At 46.4% G+C, this 13,784-nt stretch overlaps 1 protein-coding gene across 9 annotated transcripts in view; it reads right to left on the bottom strand.

Moving 5' to 3' along the window:
• Positions 1-1,096: 1,096 nt before the first annotated feature.
• The window catches only part of CASKIN2 (CASK interacting protein 2), a 133,312-nt gene continuing 120,624 nt past the window's right edge, over positions 1,097-13,784 (bottom strand). For all 9 annotated transcript variants that reach the window (XM_089536284.1, XM_089536293.1, XM_089536311.1 and 6 more), the window contains 3 exons: positions 9,142-11,292; positions 5,175-5,499; positions 1,097-2,716 (listed from right to left, as the gene is read on the bottom strand). In XM_089536284.1, the coding sequence (XP_089392410.1) occupies positions 2,620-2,716; positions 5,175-5,499; positions 9,142-11,292 (2,573 nt within the window). In that variant the 3' untranslated portion in view covers positions 1,097-2,619. The remainder of the gene's footprint in view (positions 2,717-5,174; positions 5,500-9,141; positions 11,293-13,784) is intronic.

Below are 13,784 nucleotides of genomic sequence, written 5' to 3'. Positions count from 1 at the left end.
GTCTTTGATACTTGTTGAGAGGGTGTGTTTCTCTTTGGGGAAAGACACTGGATGGTCCTGGTTGGATGCTGCCTTTGTCCAGGGTGTCACCCACACAAGCTGGATGCTGCTGTGGCACTATGGGAAGGGAGAGGACTTGGCGCCCCCGTATCAAGAAGGCAAGAGAGCCCTTGGTGACAGCAATCACAGCATTTAAATTCTTTGTAATGTGCAGTGATCTGCAATATAATTCTTACAACAACCCTATAAGGCAGGGATGGAATAATGTGGCCATCCTGGTCTTATTGGGCTGCAACTGCCAACATTCCTCCTCTCTAGCCATGTTGCCTAAGACTGCTCGGTGGTATAGTCCAGTAGCATCTGAAAGGATGCATGATTCTCACCTCTGATGTAAGGCAATCCCATATTCTTGACTTTTATGTTATCGATTGTGGGGGTGATAGGGGGACTTGCCTAGTAATAAATAGCTGAAGTGAGATGTGAACCAGAGACTTTTTTGTCTCACATTTCACCATTGCATGGAAGTAAGTCTCTTGAACTCAGCAGGGCTTTTTTTTTTTACAACACATGTACAGAACTGCATTGCCAGCCATTACAATGCTATTAGCACCTGACTTGGTGCATCTGTGTTATATTTGTGGCTCTACTATGCAAATTGGCTAAGTTGCTTGGACTTGTGTTGATTCAATACAACATTGCTTTCACTTCTTTTTCCAGTGGAAAAGAGATGAGGGGGACAGTCAAAGGAGGCAAAGTGGATTCATCCAGTTTGAAGTAATGTGCGATTCTAGAATAGTGGCTAACATGACCTTTGCCTTGATTTGCTGCAGGCTATTTATAATTGATTTTCAGTTTTAAGTTCTTACCAGGTATTCATGAGACACTTGATGAAAACAGGACTCCTGATTCTCTTCCAGTGGTTGTTTCTGTGTATTTTAAGTGACACACTCAAGCAGCATACATCCAACAGCCTTTGGACATTTGAGATGCTCATATTTTTGTATTTTAAAAAGAGTTCTTGAGTCAAAGCAATAACTAAAAATAGAATAAAAAAGGAAACGTGTAGGATGAAAGGACAAGACCCAGCGAGCCAAGCAGAGCTATCAAAAGGGAAAACAATTCCAACTGTTTAATATCATTAAGTTGCAGACGATGTTAGTGGAAAACAAGAATTCATGATTAACAGCAACAGGCCAGATGGTTTGAAGACTGCCTGGCTGTTTTTTTACCCTGGACTACTTTCCCCAGTCATTCCCGCTACATGTAGCAGGCACAGCTTAGGTTGGTTAGACACAACTCCATCCATACATAATTTACACAGCATACAATGTCTTTAAAATAAAGAACTAGCTCTTAAAAAATAAGCGTTCTCTGAAGGACCAAAAAAATAAAATAAACATCCTCCCTTCTGACACTGGATTCCCTCATTAGCGGTAACAAGAAAACAGCATTGTACTGCCCACTAGTGGCTCAGACAGTAATGTGGTTCCACCTCAACTCTAAAATACAACAGAACTCTGGTTAGTAAATATATAACAAACCCATGATTTTTAAAATATATACACTTCTTCTTTTTAAAAAATTTACAGTGTTATCAACAGTGAAAAATATTGGACTCAACCCATCTCAGCTAGAATGAAATTCAAAACTTTTTCTGGGGAAAAAAAGGTTTTAGAGAATGCTTCTTATTTAAAGTGCCACTGGTTGCAGCTATTTTTCTTAATTATTCTCTTACCACTAGGTATCAGCCAGAGGATGACTAATCCACTTGACACTATAGCTAGAAAAAGAGTGAAAAGAAAGGAAAAACTGTCTCTATGGCTAAGATGTGTCCCATGAATTCAAGGTACTTGGGAAAGCAGGTCACTTTCAGTTCTCTGGAAAAGCCTGTTGTTGAAATGTTGGGTCTATTTTGCTTGCCTGGAAACTTTGACAACTACAGGTTGTGTCAGCTGCTTTTGGAAGGAGAGGCAAAGAAGGAGCAATGGGAGGGATTGCTTCCTGTAAAGATGTGCTAGAAAAGCAGTGAGGTCTTGTCTTGCTCTGATGGCTTCCAGGCTACCAATTTTGTTTGGTTTTGGCAACCATGGTGGTGGACCTCACTGAGTGCTCAGACTCCTTTGTTGCTGTAACTAACATGCTGTTGGCATCACTCAAATGGAGAAACTTGGGAAAAGGGAATTGGCTGCTCTTTATGGGACATGCATGGCATTATTTGGGAGGAGGCCTGAGTGCATCAGTAGTGCCTGGCATTAAATCTTTCTCCAGATCTAGTCAAAGCAATCAGTCTTCCATCAGCTCCTCTTTGTCACTGTAGATGTAGGTGGCCACTGTTCACAGGCCTGGCCAAGTTATGGTGCACAGATGGAAACCAAATCAATGTGCACCAGTGTGTTCTTGCCCAGGCTTGCCACGCATGTTCCAGAGGACAAAAGGCCCTGGCAATTCAGTGTTTGGCTGAGGTTGTCTGGAAAATGACACCCAACAATCTTCCTTCAAGAGGGGCTGCTGGGTGAGAAAGTGCAGGAACAGGAGGCCGGCAGTCATTGTGATATTCATACTCGAGGACTGGTGGGAGGATAAACGTACAGCACAGCACCATGAAGGGAGCCAGCTCTCTCAGTCCAACATGGCATCCAGCTGCTCGGCTAAGTCATCAAACATATTGCTGATGTCTTCGAGAATGTTCTTGGCTGTGTGTGCTGTCCCATAGCGGCTGACAAGGAAAAGACAGGGGAAAAGGACTCAGTTTGGCTGCAAATCTTCAGACCACAACTTGAAAAGCTCACCCCTCACTTTATTGGAAAGCCTCTCTCAAGTCCTCTCTTCCCTATCCCATGACTCTTTTGGTTATGGTCACCTTCTTCACTGGCTACTATAGTTGAGAGCAGGAGTGGGTGAGTACCTCTAGGTAAGAAAAGATGCTCTCTCTGTAACTCTTTACAAGGCTTGCAAATGCTGTTTAGGAGTGGACACCCCTTCCCCTTCCTATTCCCTGGGCAGGATCAAGAAAGAGAATAAATCCAAATCTCAGAAGGGAAGGCATGGTCTTTCCAATCAGAGACTGGAGACAGTAGGGATCTTCCTTGGGGTAGCCTCTAAGCCAGGCCTTAGAAAAGAGTAAAGTGCCAACAGAAGGGGAGGAGTTTCCTTGCTGCCCTTCACAAGCCAGATAAGCAACCTCTTCAGGTTGGGTTTGGGCTACAGGCCTGGAGTTCCCTCCTTTGTTTTTAGAGCTTCTTGGACTGCACAAGGTGCTGTACCTGACATCCTACATGTTCCTGACTCAGGCAATTAATATTCACATGAGATGAGCATTAAGGACAAATTGGAAATAAAACACAAGCTATAATAGGCAAAGGACATAAATGTTTGCCTTCAGGTCACTTAACAAGGTATTTGGCACTCTAGCATGGATGTCCAACAGCAACATGTATGGGCAGATGTGTTCATAAAATGTGTTTTTTTTCCCTTTTAGCATATTTTAGCATATACAGAAGGAAGAGTGGGCTCCTATTTCTTTTATTTAAGAGGCAAACATCAATGGCATTCCCAAGTGACATTCTCCTCAGCATAGTGGAAAACAGGTAGGAAGGGTGGGAGGTGAGGTTTATCCATTTCCCCTTCTTTTGCAGGCTGCAGTGTCACCTCTCCCACAATTCTGAAGGGGCCCCTCAAACTCCTCAGATCATACTTTTGATGGAGATATAGGACTGCGGGGGGAGGGGACAGCAGTTATGAAGATCACTCTCTTGCCTCCCCCCTTACCCCCAGTTGGATGAGAAGCCCTTCACAGATGGCAGGAGACCTTATACCTGCAGCCAGCCTACTCCACTGAAGCATTTTATGTTTATAGACACTCAAGAGTGTAACTACAGGGGTGTAGTGGCAAAATGAAGGCTCCCCAAATAAGAACTCTGCCACTCTAAATGAAATTTTCCTTCAGACCCCAAATTTCTATCATTGCAGTACATACACAGAACTTGAGTTGAACATTTAGAGTTACAGTTTAGGCATCCAAAGAAAAGAGGCAGGCCAATTACTTAGGGAGTGCAGACACTCAAAACAAAACGATTTTCACTCACTCTCTGCACTACTAGAAATTTGGGGGCTGAAGAAAATTTCATGGGGAGAGGGCAAAATTCTTCTTGAGAAGCAAGCTTCTTTTGGATTGAGAAAGGTGCTACTATATAGTCAGGGTGCAACATTCAAGGCCTCCCTACCTTGCAGCTGTCAAGCTCTGCCAAGCTGCTGCTGCTTACCGATGGGGAGGGGAGGAAGTGGGGAGGACAGTGAGATGATGTAACTATGAGGGGAAGGGATAGGAAGGTGCACTCTGTCTGTGGCCACAATGCCATCCCCAGATAAGCTGCTCTGTCTGATTTGCCTACCTGCTCCCTCCCCACAAGCAAGCACCAACAGGAGTCCCACCCAGGACCTGACAAGTGTGGTGGTGGTGGTGGGGTTTGGACAAGGCATAAAAGGCTGGAGGATAGCCCCCTTTGCCCCATTCAAAAAAAAAAAAAAAGACATACATGGGGGGCAGACATGGAACTGTGCAGGTGGAGAGAAATACTCCACCTCCTTGATGCAGGATTTTGGATTATGTTTCCTGATTTTTGTTGTTATTACATGCTTTCAAATTGATTTATTCCAAGGAGATTGTGTTTGCCTTCCTCTGATGCTGAGTGTGATTTGCCCAAGGTCACTCAATGGGTTTCCATGCCTGACTGGGGATTTTAACACTGGTCTTCCAAAATCCTGATCCAACACTCAACCCACTACACTACACTGGCTTTCACTTATTTGCTGATAGGTTTGTTTAATTTTGCTTTACTACTGTTCAGGCAGGAAAGATTGGTGAAAGCCACCTTGACTTTTGGGGAGGGATGTGGGGTAGGATAAGGAAATAGCATGAGCAACACCCCTTTGCATGTGCTATCCTATGTGGCTACCTGTGGACAGGAGCCCGCTTGAATGTGGCCCTTGGCTGCATCACGGCGAATATATCTGGAAGTCACAGGGGTGCTGTTCATAATAAACACAGCACTTGCACATTCTGCATTCAGTTTCTCTCCTCATCTCCCTCTTCAAGAAAAATGACCCATTAGGATCCCCCTGTTGCAGGCACAGGCTTTGGTCTACCCTCTCTTAATATCTAAGTGAGACCTCACCTGTCTGCTTCTTCTGCAGAGATTTTCTTTTCCGCAGCTTCAAGTGTGGATGCCAGTGATGAGTTGGTTTGTTCCAGTCTTTGCTGAGCCTGAATCATGTCTGGAGATCTACTCAAAGGCCTCACGGAAAGGGCACCCCCAAAACTTAAGGCGGGCTTGCTACCAAGCCCAAGCTTCATGGGGTAGGGGCTGGTCACTTCTGGCACCATCTCACTGGCTGCCCAGGGGGCAACCGTGTTGCGAGAGTTTTGCAGGACTTGTTGGTAGATGGTCTTTGGTCCTGAAAATACCAGCTTGGTTGAAGCAACATGCTTGGCTGAGACATCTGAAAGGAGAAAGACAGGCTTAGTGTCCTATGTGAAGCTGGGTTGGGTAAAATCTGCCTCACAGAGTTCAGCGAACACAACTCAGCCAAGATGCAACAATTTTCCTGGCATTTTGCACACCTATTCCATCATCTCATATAAACAAGAGCAAGCCATGCACCAGAACCCCAGAGCTCACTATGAAGATACCGTTCCCAAATAGCAGTCTGGAATTGCAGTCCTCTTACTTAAATTAGACAGCTCTAGAGAAAGGGGCTCCAAAGCTTGGATAAGGTGGTAGTTGGCAAAGTTACTCTTTTGGCCTTTCAGTTCTCAGAATCTCCCAGCCAGCACAGCCTCTGCCCATGCCATACTGGAGAATTCTATGAGCTGGAGGTCAAAATGGGAGGGGGGGGGGGAGAATCCAGACTAGGATTAGCAATTTCCTACATGCATTTAGCCTTTCCTCACTTTTGTCTTTCCCTGTAGAAGATTAGATTAGACAGACAGACAGACGACCGACCATAGACGGGTCTACACTGGACAGAATAATCTAGGTTGTCCTCCAGTATTCTGACCCGGAAACTGCTCCGAACTCCCCTGTAACTTCCACATTTTGGAGTGATGTGGGGCATCTATTTATAGAACATCTTGCTGCCTTACCACTGGCACCAGTTGCTCCAAACTCATAAATGAAGTGCCTGGAATTGTTTCAGAGTGCTCTGTGTTTTCCTGGGAAATCCAGGTCAAAAGGTAGTTTTTTAAAATTCAATTTAAGGACAGGGATGGCCTTGATTTGGTGTGGAAGACAGTCTGCAATCAAATTAGGGGTTTAGCTGTGCGTCATCTGGACAGGGCAATTGCGGCGGGTGGTGATCAGTGTAAATGGTCCATGTAGACATGCCCCTCGTGTGTGCGTGCGCACACTGATTTGGGAGGGCTGGGTATATTTTGATCAACTTATTTTCACCCATTTCTGGAATGTGTGGATCCTGACTTTCTGGACCGGAGACTGTCAGCATTAACTTTTTATACCACAGCTGAGAAAACCCTATGACCAGCAAACAGAGCCTTTTTCAGATTCCTCCCTGTCCAATCTTACCCTGAAACCAATTGTTCTCTCAGTGTTAGAGATGTCCACACTGGCCTTTTTCTCCCAATTGCCATCTTTTGTTCCCTCCATTTTCTTCAGAGTAGTGACTGACTTTCCTGTTTCCTGCATTTTCCTATATGAGCTTTTCCAACTTCCTATTTGCAAACATTTTTGTAGGAAAAAGACAGTGCAGTACACTGTAGACACAGAAACTGGTAAGAAAGCTTGAAAGGGCTCCTCTACCTTTAGAGTAAATGTTTCTGGCTTGCAGTTCCAGGCCTTTTATTGAGTCCTGTTTATCACATGAGGGGATATCTGTGAATAATCTCCCCTTCCTGAGCCTTTCCAGTATTGCTTTAGGTCAGTTCTTGTTCTTGTTGGGAATGTTAATCATCAATCCACCCCCACTCCCTCATAATATCACAGTAATTCTGTTAACAGATAAAAAACAATCGGAGACAGTAAAGTGAAAATAATAGTAATAATGAAAAAAGACCCACCATTCCCTGCAATAGAAAATGACATAGTACAGTATAGTGAGAGGCTATTCCAGGAGAACTTATTCATCAACCACCCAGTTAGGTTCAACAGGGAGCAATAAAATGAAGTGAGCCTGCAAGTAATCAACTTTTACTTGAAGGTGGCTGGGATATTTTGCTCAGAACTGATTTGAGAATGGACTGTATAGAAAGCCATGGGGAAGGTCATTGCTAGTTCGTACAGTGTTATCTTAAACAAGCCTATGCAGAACTTCCATTTTAATTATGGCTCCAGCTCATGGAAGAAAAATGATCTCGTGTTCCCACTGATGTACTCATGGCATGAGCTAACTTTCCCCTCCCATAATTTTGCTGAGAGAAAAAGGCCTAAATTACAAGTCAGCCGTTACTAGAGGAGGCTGAAAGGGGTGGAGGGGATGCTTCATTTCTCTAGAGCAGGGGTAGGCAACCTTTTTGAGGCGGGGTCAGGTTGCTGTCCCTCAGACAACTGGGGGGGGCCGAAGCCAATAAATAAATAAATAAATAAATAAATAAATAAATAAATCATTTTCAAATGTAGGACACATTTTTAAAAAATGGAGGACATGCAAAAAAATTTGATGATTTTTAAAAAAATGTTAATATAAATGCATGTTTCTTAGCCATGAACAAAATGGAGGACATTTGGGCCTCAGAAGCTGGCTGATATCAATATCACCATCACCACCATCATCATCATTGTTAAAGCAGACCTTTTAGCATTAAAAGCACCGAAAATACACAGAAATGCACTTTGGAAAGTCACACTGTCTCACCTTCAGAAAGAGTGACTGCATGTCTCAGAGACTGACTGATATCATCATCATCACCACCATTATCATTGTTAAAACAGAGCAGACCTGTACAAATGGAATGGAAATCCTCCTCCTCCTCCTGCTACTCTTCTTCCTCCTCCTGCTCCTTCCTTCCTCCCTCCTCCTCCTTCCTTCCTCCCTCCTCTTCCTCCTGCTCTTCCCCCGTCCCCTTCCTTCCCTCCTCGCGGCTGTCTGGCAGCCGCGGGAAGGGAAGGATGGGAAGGAGGAGGACGACCACCGCCCTCCCTCCCTCCCTCCCCTGCCCGCGGCTTGGGCCTTCACAGAGGCCGGGAAGGAGGGAGGAGAGTGCTCGTGATTGCGGCAATTGCGGGCGGCCCCCGCGCCCTTTCCCGGCCTCTGTGGAGGCTTGGGCCTTCACAGAGGCCGGGAAGGAGGTAGGAGGCTGTCTTTCGCCGGCGGCAATCAGCAGTAGGACTGGGCTGGGGCCAGTCCTTAGGCCTCGGCGGGCTGCATGCGGCCCGTGGGCCGTAGGTTGCTGACCCCTGCTCTAGAGGGAAGCATCCTTCTTCCAGCAACCTTCCCCGTCACCCTCCCATTACATTACATAGTTCCCATGCCCACTCAGTCTATGGGAGCCATTCATTCTTTGCTCCTGACAGACTAGACCAGCATAGTGAATGGTAGCTTAATAGCCCTGCACTGCTCCACCCCCATCTTTCCTTCCTGCCCTCCAACCTGGAGCGCTTTTTCCTGACCAGAAAGAGCAAATGTAGTGGGAGCCCAGCTTTCCCCCAGATTTAGAATGCTTCCAGACAGACAATTTCTAGTAGTGCTGCTCATACTAGGAAGCTGCTCTGTCTTTCTGTCAGACACACTCTTATGTGTATATATGTCTGTCTGTCTGTCTGACTGAGACACTTAGCTCTATTTCTATCTATCTGGTAAAACAAAATAGGAAGAAGTGTTAGGAAACCCCAGAAAGGTTATAAAATGAAGTTGACAATATCTGTGTCCATACTAAAACTCCACGAACGAGGGAGGATGGCAGCTTATTTTTGACTGCCTTAATGAGTCCAGGGTGTAGCAACACACTGTGTTGCTTCCCTCAGGAAAGGCAACACAAGGGTGCTAGGGAAAGAGAAAGCCCCATTTAAAATCCTCTGCAGGATGGCCAATCACTGCACTGTCTGACCTACAGGTCAAATTCTGCCATTCACCTGCTTGCTCAGCCCTCTCAGTCAAATGGCAAAATGGACACCTCTCACCACCACCTACCAGTCACTGTGGCTGGTGCCCTTAGCTGGACCAACCCTCCCTGCCTCTCCACCTGCAGTGGGGCTGGGCTGGCGGGCTTCAGAGAGATAGGAGGCTTTTTGATTCCCCTTTCCAGAGACAAGATGCTTTTCTCTATCTCAGCGATCTGGAACTCCACACTTTCATCACTCAAAGTGTCTCCATGAGGCGACTGGGGTGACTCTACCCCGTGCAGGGAAGGTCCACTGATACTGACTGTCTGAGCCTGGGCATATTGTGGAGCCAAAGATGTAGGGACTGGGTTTGGGGCAGCCACCCCAAATGCCTTCAGCACATTCTGGAGGGGCTCTCTCTCTCTGCACCTGGGCCGCCTCTTGACTGTGTCAGATTCTGTGAGATTGAACTCTAACACAGGGCTCTCCTTTGTGGTGGCCCCTTGTTTGTCTTCCCCACCAGACTGTGGCTCGGTGGAAGTGGAGTCCAGTCCAGGGCTCTCTGTCTTGAGTTGCCCAACAGGCTTTGGTCGCTGCTTGATGGTCAGGTTGCCTTCCTCAGCAAAGGGAATGCACTCACTGGAGCTGTTCTGGGAAGAGCAGGGGGACTTGGCACTCTTGTCCACCCCATTCTGGCCCTCTTCCTCTGTGTCTGATCGGACATCCTCATGGCTATGTCGCAGGGCCTCAGTCATGGTGACAGCAGGCTCACTGAATGTCCGTCTCCTAGGGATGTTGCTTTCAAAGACTTGGCTTCTGTCACTTGTGGATTCAGTATTGCTAGGATCTCCTTGAGCTCCTTTGATGGTCACCTCTAGACCAGAACCTATGGGCTTTGAGGACTGCAGAAGCTTGACAGGACTCCTATCAGCTCCAGGGCTGTCAACATTCTTCACAGGACTACTCCTCTTGCAAGTATTTTTATCTCCATCCTGGGATGATGAGGTGCCTAGGCCCTGTTCACACTCTGCATCGATAGCCTGGGCACTGGAGACTGAGCTGAGGCGTTTGGGAGGAGGTGGGGGAGGGCCTTTCCTCCTGGCACGGATGGCAAAGGACTGACTACGCAAGACCTTTGCATCTGCTGGTGGCTGCGTCCGTGGCACCTGACTCCGTCCAGGCCGCCTGGTGAGGGTGGCATAAGAGCCCACTGTGTTACTGGGTGGCTCCTCTTCTTCAGCCTCCCCATCAGACAATGCATAGCGGTTCAAGCTGTGAGAGCGTTTCTTGTGCTTCAAGCCCTCACCATTTTGCTGCTCCATCCCTGGCTTTGGGGGCACATGAGGCAGTGGTGGGTCTGTGGGGCCACAGTGGGAATGGAGATAGGAGAAAGCTTTCTGGGCAGTGGACTGCAAGAGGGTCCTCTGGGCAGAGAAGTGGCCAGCACCCTTGGTCTGCTCTGGCACAGAAGGTGAAGGAGGTGGCTGGGACTTCAGGGAGACATGGGGATACATGAAGACATAGGGGGCTATCCCTTTGCTGGCTGTGTGGGGTGAAGTGCAGGGGGAGGCAACTGGTCCTGGATTGGCTGACTCCAATGGAACTGAGTGGGGAAGGAGGTCCCCTTTCAGTGTACTTGGTCTCTGGTACTGATCCATCCCTTCGGGAAGATTTCTCTCCTGTAAAGGACTTCCTGCACCATTGTTGGCACAGCCATTGACTCCATCTGGTCCATCGAGCTGTTGGATAAATTTTCCAGAGTTTTCTGGAACAGGCCGACCTTGAGGCATGGTTGAGTTTTCTTCCTGGTGAGGCTGTGTGGAGGAAGAATGCCCCCCGCTGCTCCCACTGTTGCTTTCGCCACTGCCCAAGCTCTCCTGAGAGCGGCTTGAGGTGATGCTTTGGGACAACATGTTCTCTTGGGAGTGACCAGACCCCCGTGACCTCACACCGATGCTCTCTTGGCTTCGTGACATGCCTTGAGTGCTCTTGATGGTCAGTGTCTCCTGGCAGCTGTTGGACATGGCTGTCTGGAGTTCATAGCTCAGCTCACTGTCCTGGAAAGTGGTCATCTTGGGAGTGTTGGGTGAGTGGCATTCCCCATTCTCAACTGACTCAATGGTGACAATATCCAAAGCGCCAGGGATCTTGCGCCTCAGTGTACTGGTGTCAGCCTGGCTGAGGCTCTTCCGAAGATCCATCAGCTTCTTGACAGCCAGCATGATCTTCTTTTGGTGGCCTGCAGAGGGCATATGAGTACCAAAATCAGAGTTCAGTTATTGTACTACAGCAGACTTCCCCAGCCTGGTATGGCTGAGATCCTGAAATGATGCAACTTTATCATCATAAAGTTTTCTGCTGATGCCACCCCTCAAAAATTGACATCTTGAGTCATGAAACAACCCAAACAAAGGTTTCGTGTGGCACTGAAGACTGGGCCGTTGGGATATTATGACTGCAGCACTCTCCTGATCACACTTTGAGATGTGCAGCTGGCAATACCTCTTCTGGTCCTGCTGCAGCTGTGTGTCTTACCTTGCCCCAGGAAAGCATTGCAGACTTCATTTCCCAGCACCCAAATCTGCAGTGCCTTGAAAACCCTTTAATTGAGGTGCTGCTTGGCTTAAGAGATAGGTTTTTGAAATCACATTCAGTCACTGGGAACCATAAATGTGAATCCCAACTCATAGCCATGTTAGTCTGGAAAATCAGTATGCAAAAGGATCTTGTAGCACCTTTCAGACCAACTGAAAGGAAGAAACTGGTAGCATGAGCTTTCATAGACTTGCGCCTATTTCCTCAGATACATCCCCATGCATCTGAGAAAGTAGGCTCAAGTCAACTCATGCTCATGCTACCAGCTTCTTTCAGTTGGTCTCAAAGGTGTTACAAGATTCCTTTGCATAATGAATTGTTACAAGATCGTAGGTACAACTTATTTATCTTGTAAACACTGAATAGAATGCCAGCTATACATTTGTTTGTGGTTGTTGTGGTGTTTTTGTTTGTTTTTGCAGAAAAACCTGTTTTCTGCACAGAAAATAGATTTCCTGCAAAGGAAAGGCGTCTTTTGATGAAATTACCCCACATGTTTTTTGTCCAGAAAATAGTTCTTTTGCAACATGTTGTGATGTTTGAATATTGGAAGAAAATTGCATACATTGCTTGCTGATATGTATATTATTCTTCCCAAAACATGGTGTAGTGGTTTTTGAGCGTTGGACTACGACTCTGGAGATTCTCTGTTCAGGCATAAAACCCATTGGGTGACCTTGGGCAAGTCAGTCTCTCATCCTCAGAGGATGAAACCCCCCCTTGGAAAAAACTTGCCAAACCCCCCCCCCCCCCCCCCCCGATGGGTTCGCATAACAGGACAAAAATGACCTGGAGGCACACAGCAACAACAATTATTCTTCACAACAGAGTTTCCTAACTGTTGGGAAAACCGTTTTTCAACCTGGGAACAAAGGCTTCCAAGACCAGATGGGATCTGGTGTCTTACATCCTTAATGGATCTAGACCATTCGCTCTCTTGCAGTCTACCCTGCCCCATAAACTTGTTATCAGGATAAAAGGGATGGGTGGGAGAGAAGAACCATGTACACTACCTTGAAGGAAAGGTGGAATATAAATACAACAGGCATTTTTAAAAATGTACAATGATTATGGAATCCAGGTTCTATGGCCCCAACAAACTGCAAAAATAGCAGCTGTGTAATCTCATCTTGCTTGAATGTTTTATTATAGTTATCAGAAATAGACTTTACCTTGTAGTATATACTGTAATGTCCCGTGGGTATCGAGTACTAGTTGATTCACTTCATCATGGATCCCTACTCCACCCCATTTTTGTTTCAAGGGTCTTCCTTTTCCAATACCCAGAAAGGACATTTAACCTGACAGGACTTAATCCTAAGCATGTATTGGAACCTTTATGGTAACATTTTTAATTACTTCTATTTCCTTTTGCCTATAGGATTTATGGTGTTTCCTTTTGATTATCTTTGACCACAGAACAGGAGCTGAGATTTATCAAAATTCTGGGCAAGGCAGTTTTAACAGCAAAGGGAAAGAGTGACAGTGGAAAGAGTGGACAGTACAGAGGGACAGAGACTGACTGGCACATGGATGAAGCCTCTGGGCTTCCTTTTGGGAGTGGGTTTCAGCAGCAATGGCATGATGATTGCATGCATTCCTAACAGTGGCTGGTTAGGAAGGGAGCTGGTTGGCATATTTTGGCCACTCTCATGCTCACAGACAGGGTTGTCTTCACCCATGCCAAAACAGGCATTCATTTACCCTGAGAAGTTGGTTCGCAGCCAAATACCACACTAATGATTGCCTCCAAAGAAGTGGGAATGGTCTTCCCCTCCCCTTCTTCCACTGCTTTGTAAGGGCCGCCTTTGGCAGTAAGCCAGTCTGAAGTTGATGGGGAGGCCTTGCTGGCTAACATGAGAAACAAGGCCTCCCTCATCAAATCAGGCCATGAAAGAAAATAAGAAGGAGCCGTGCAGGGAAAGTATCAAGATCTGCTTTCTTTTATGCCACACTGGAGATTCTGCAGCTTGGTCTCTGAGGGAAGAGAATCAAACTAAATGTGTCAGCCCTGAAACTGGCACAAAAGTTTTCTTCCGTAAAGCTGGGGAAGACAAAGTACATCCCTGCCCCAGATAGAAATAGCACTGCCTTCCTAGCAAGATGAAGGGACTTCTGCTGTTCTTGTTTGAGGAA

This window comes from Sceloporus occidentalis, unplaced genomic scaffold (genome assembly GCF_023333645.1).
Source record: "Sceloporus occidentalis isolate IW3139 unplaced genomic scaffold, rSceOcc1.0.p SCAF_1, whole genome shotgun sequence".
Taxonomy (NCBI): Eukaryota; Metazoa; Chordata; class Lepidosauria; order Squamata; family Phrynosomatidae; genus Sceloporus; species Sceloporus occidentalis.
This window is presented reverse-complemented; position numbering and strand designations above follow the sequence as displayed.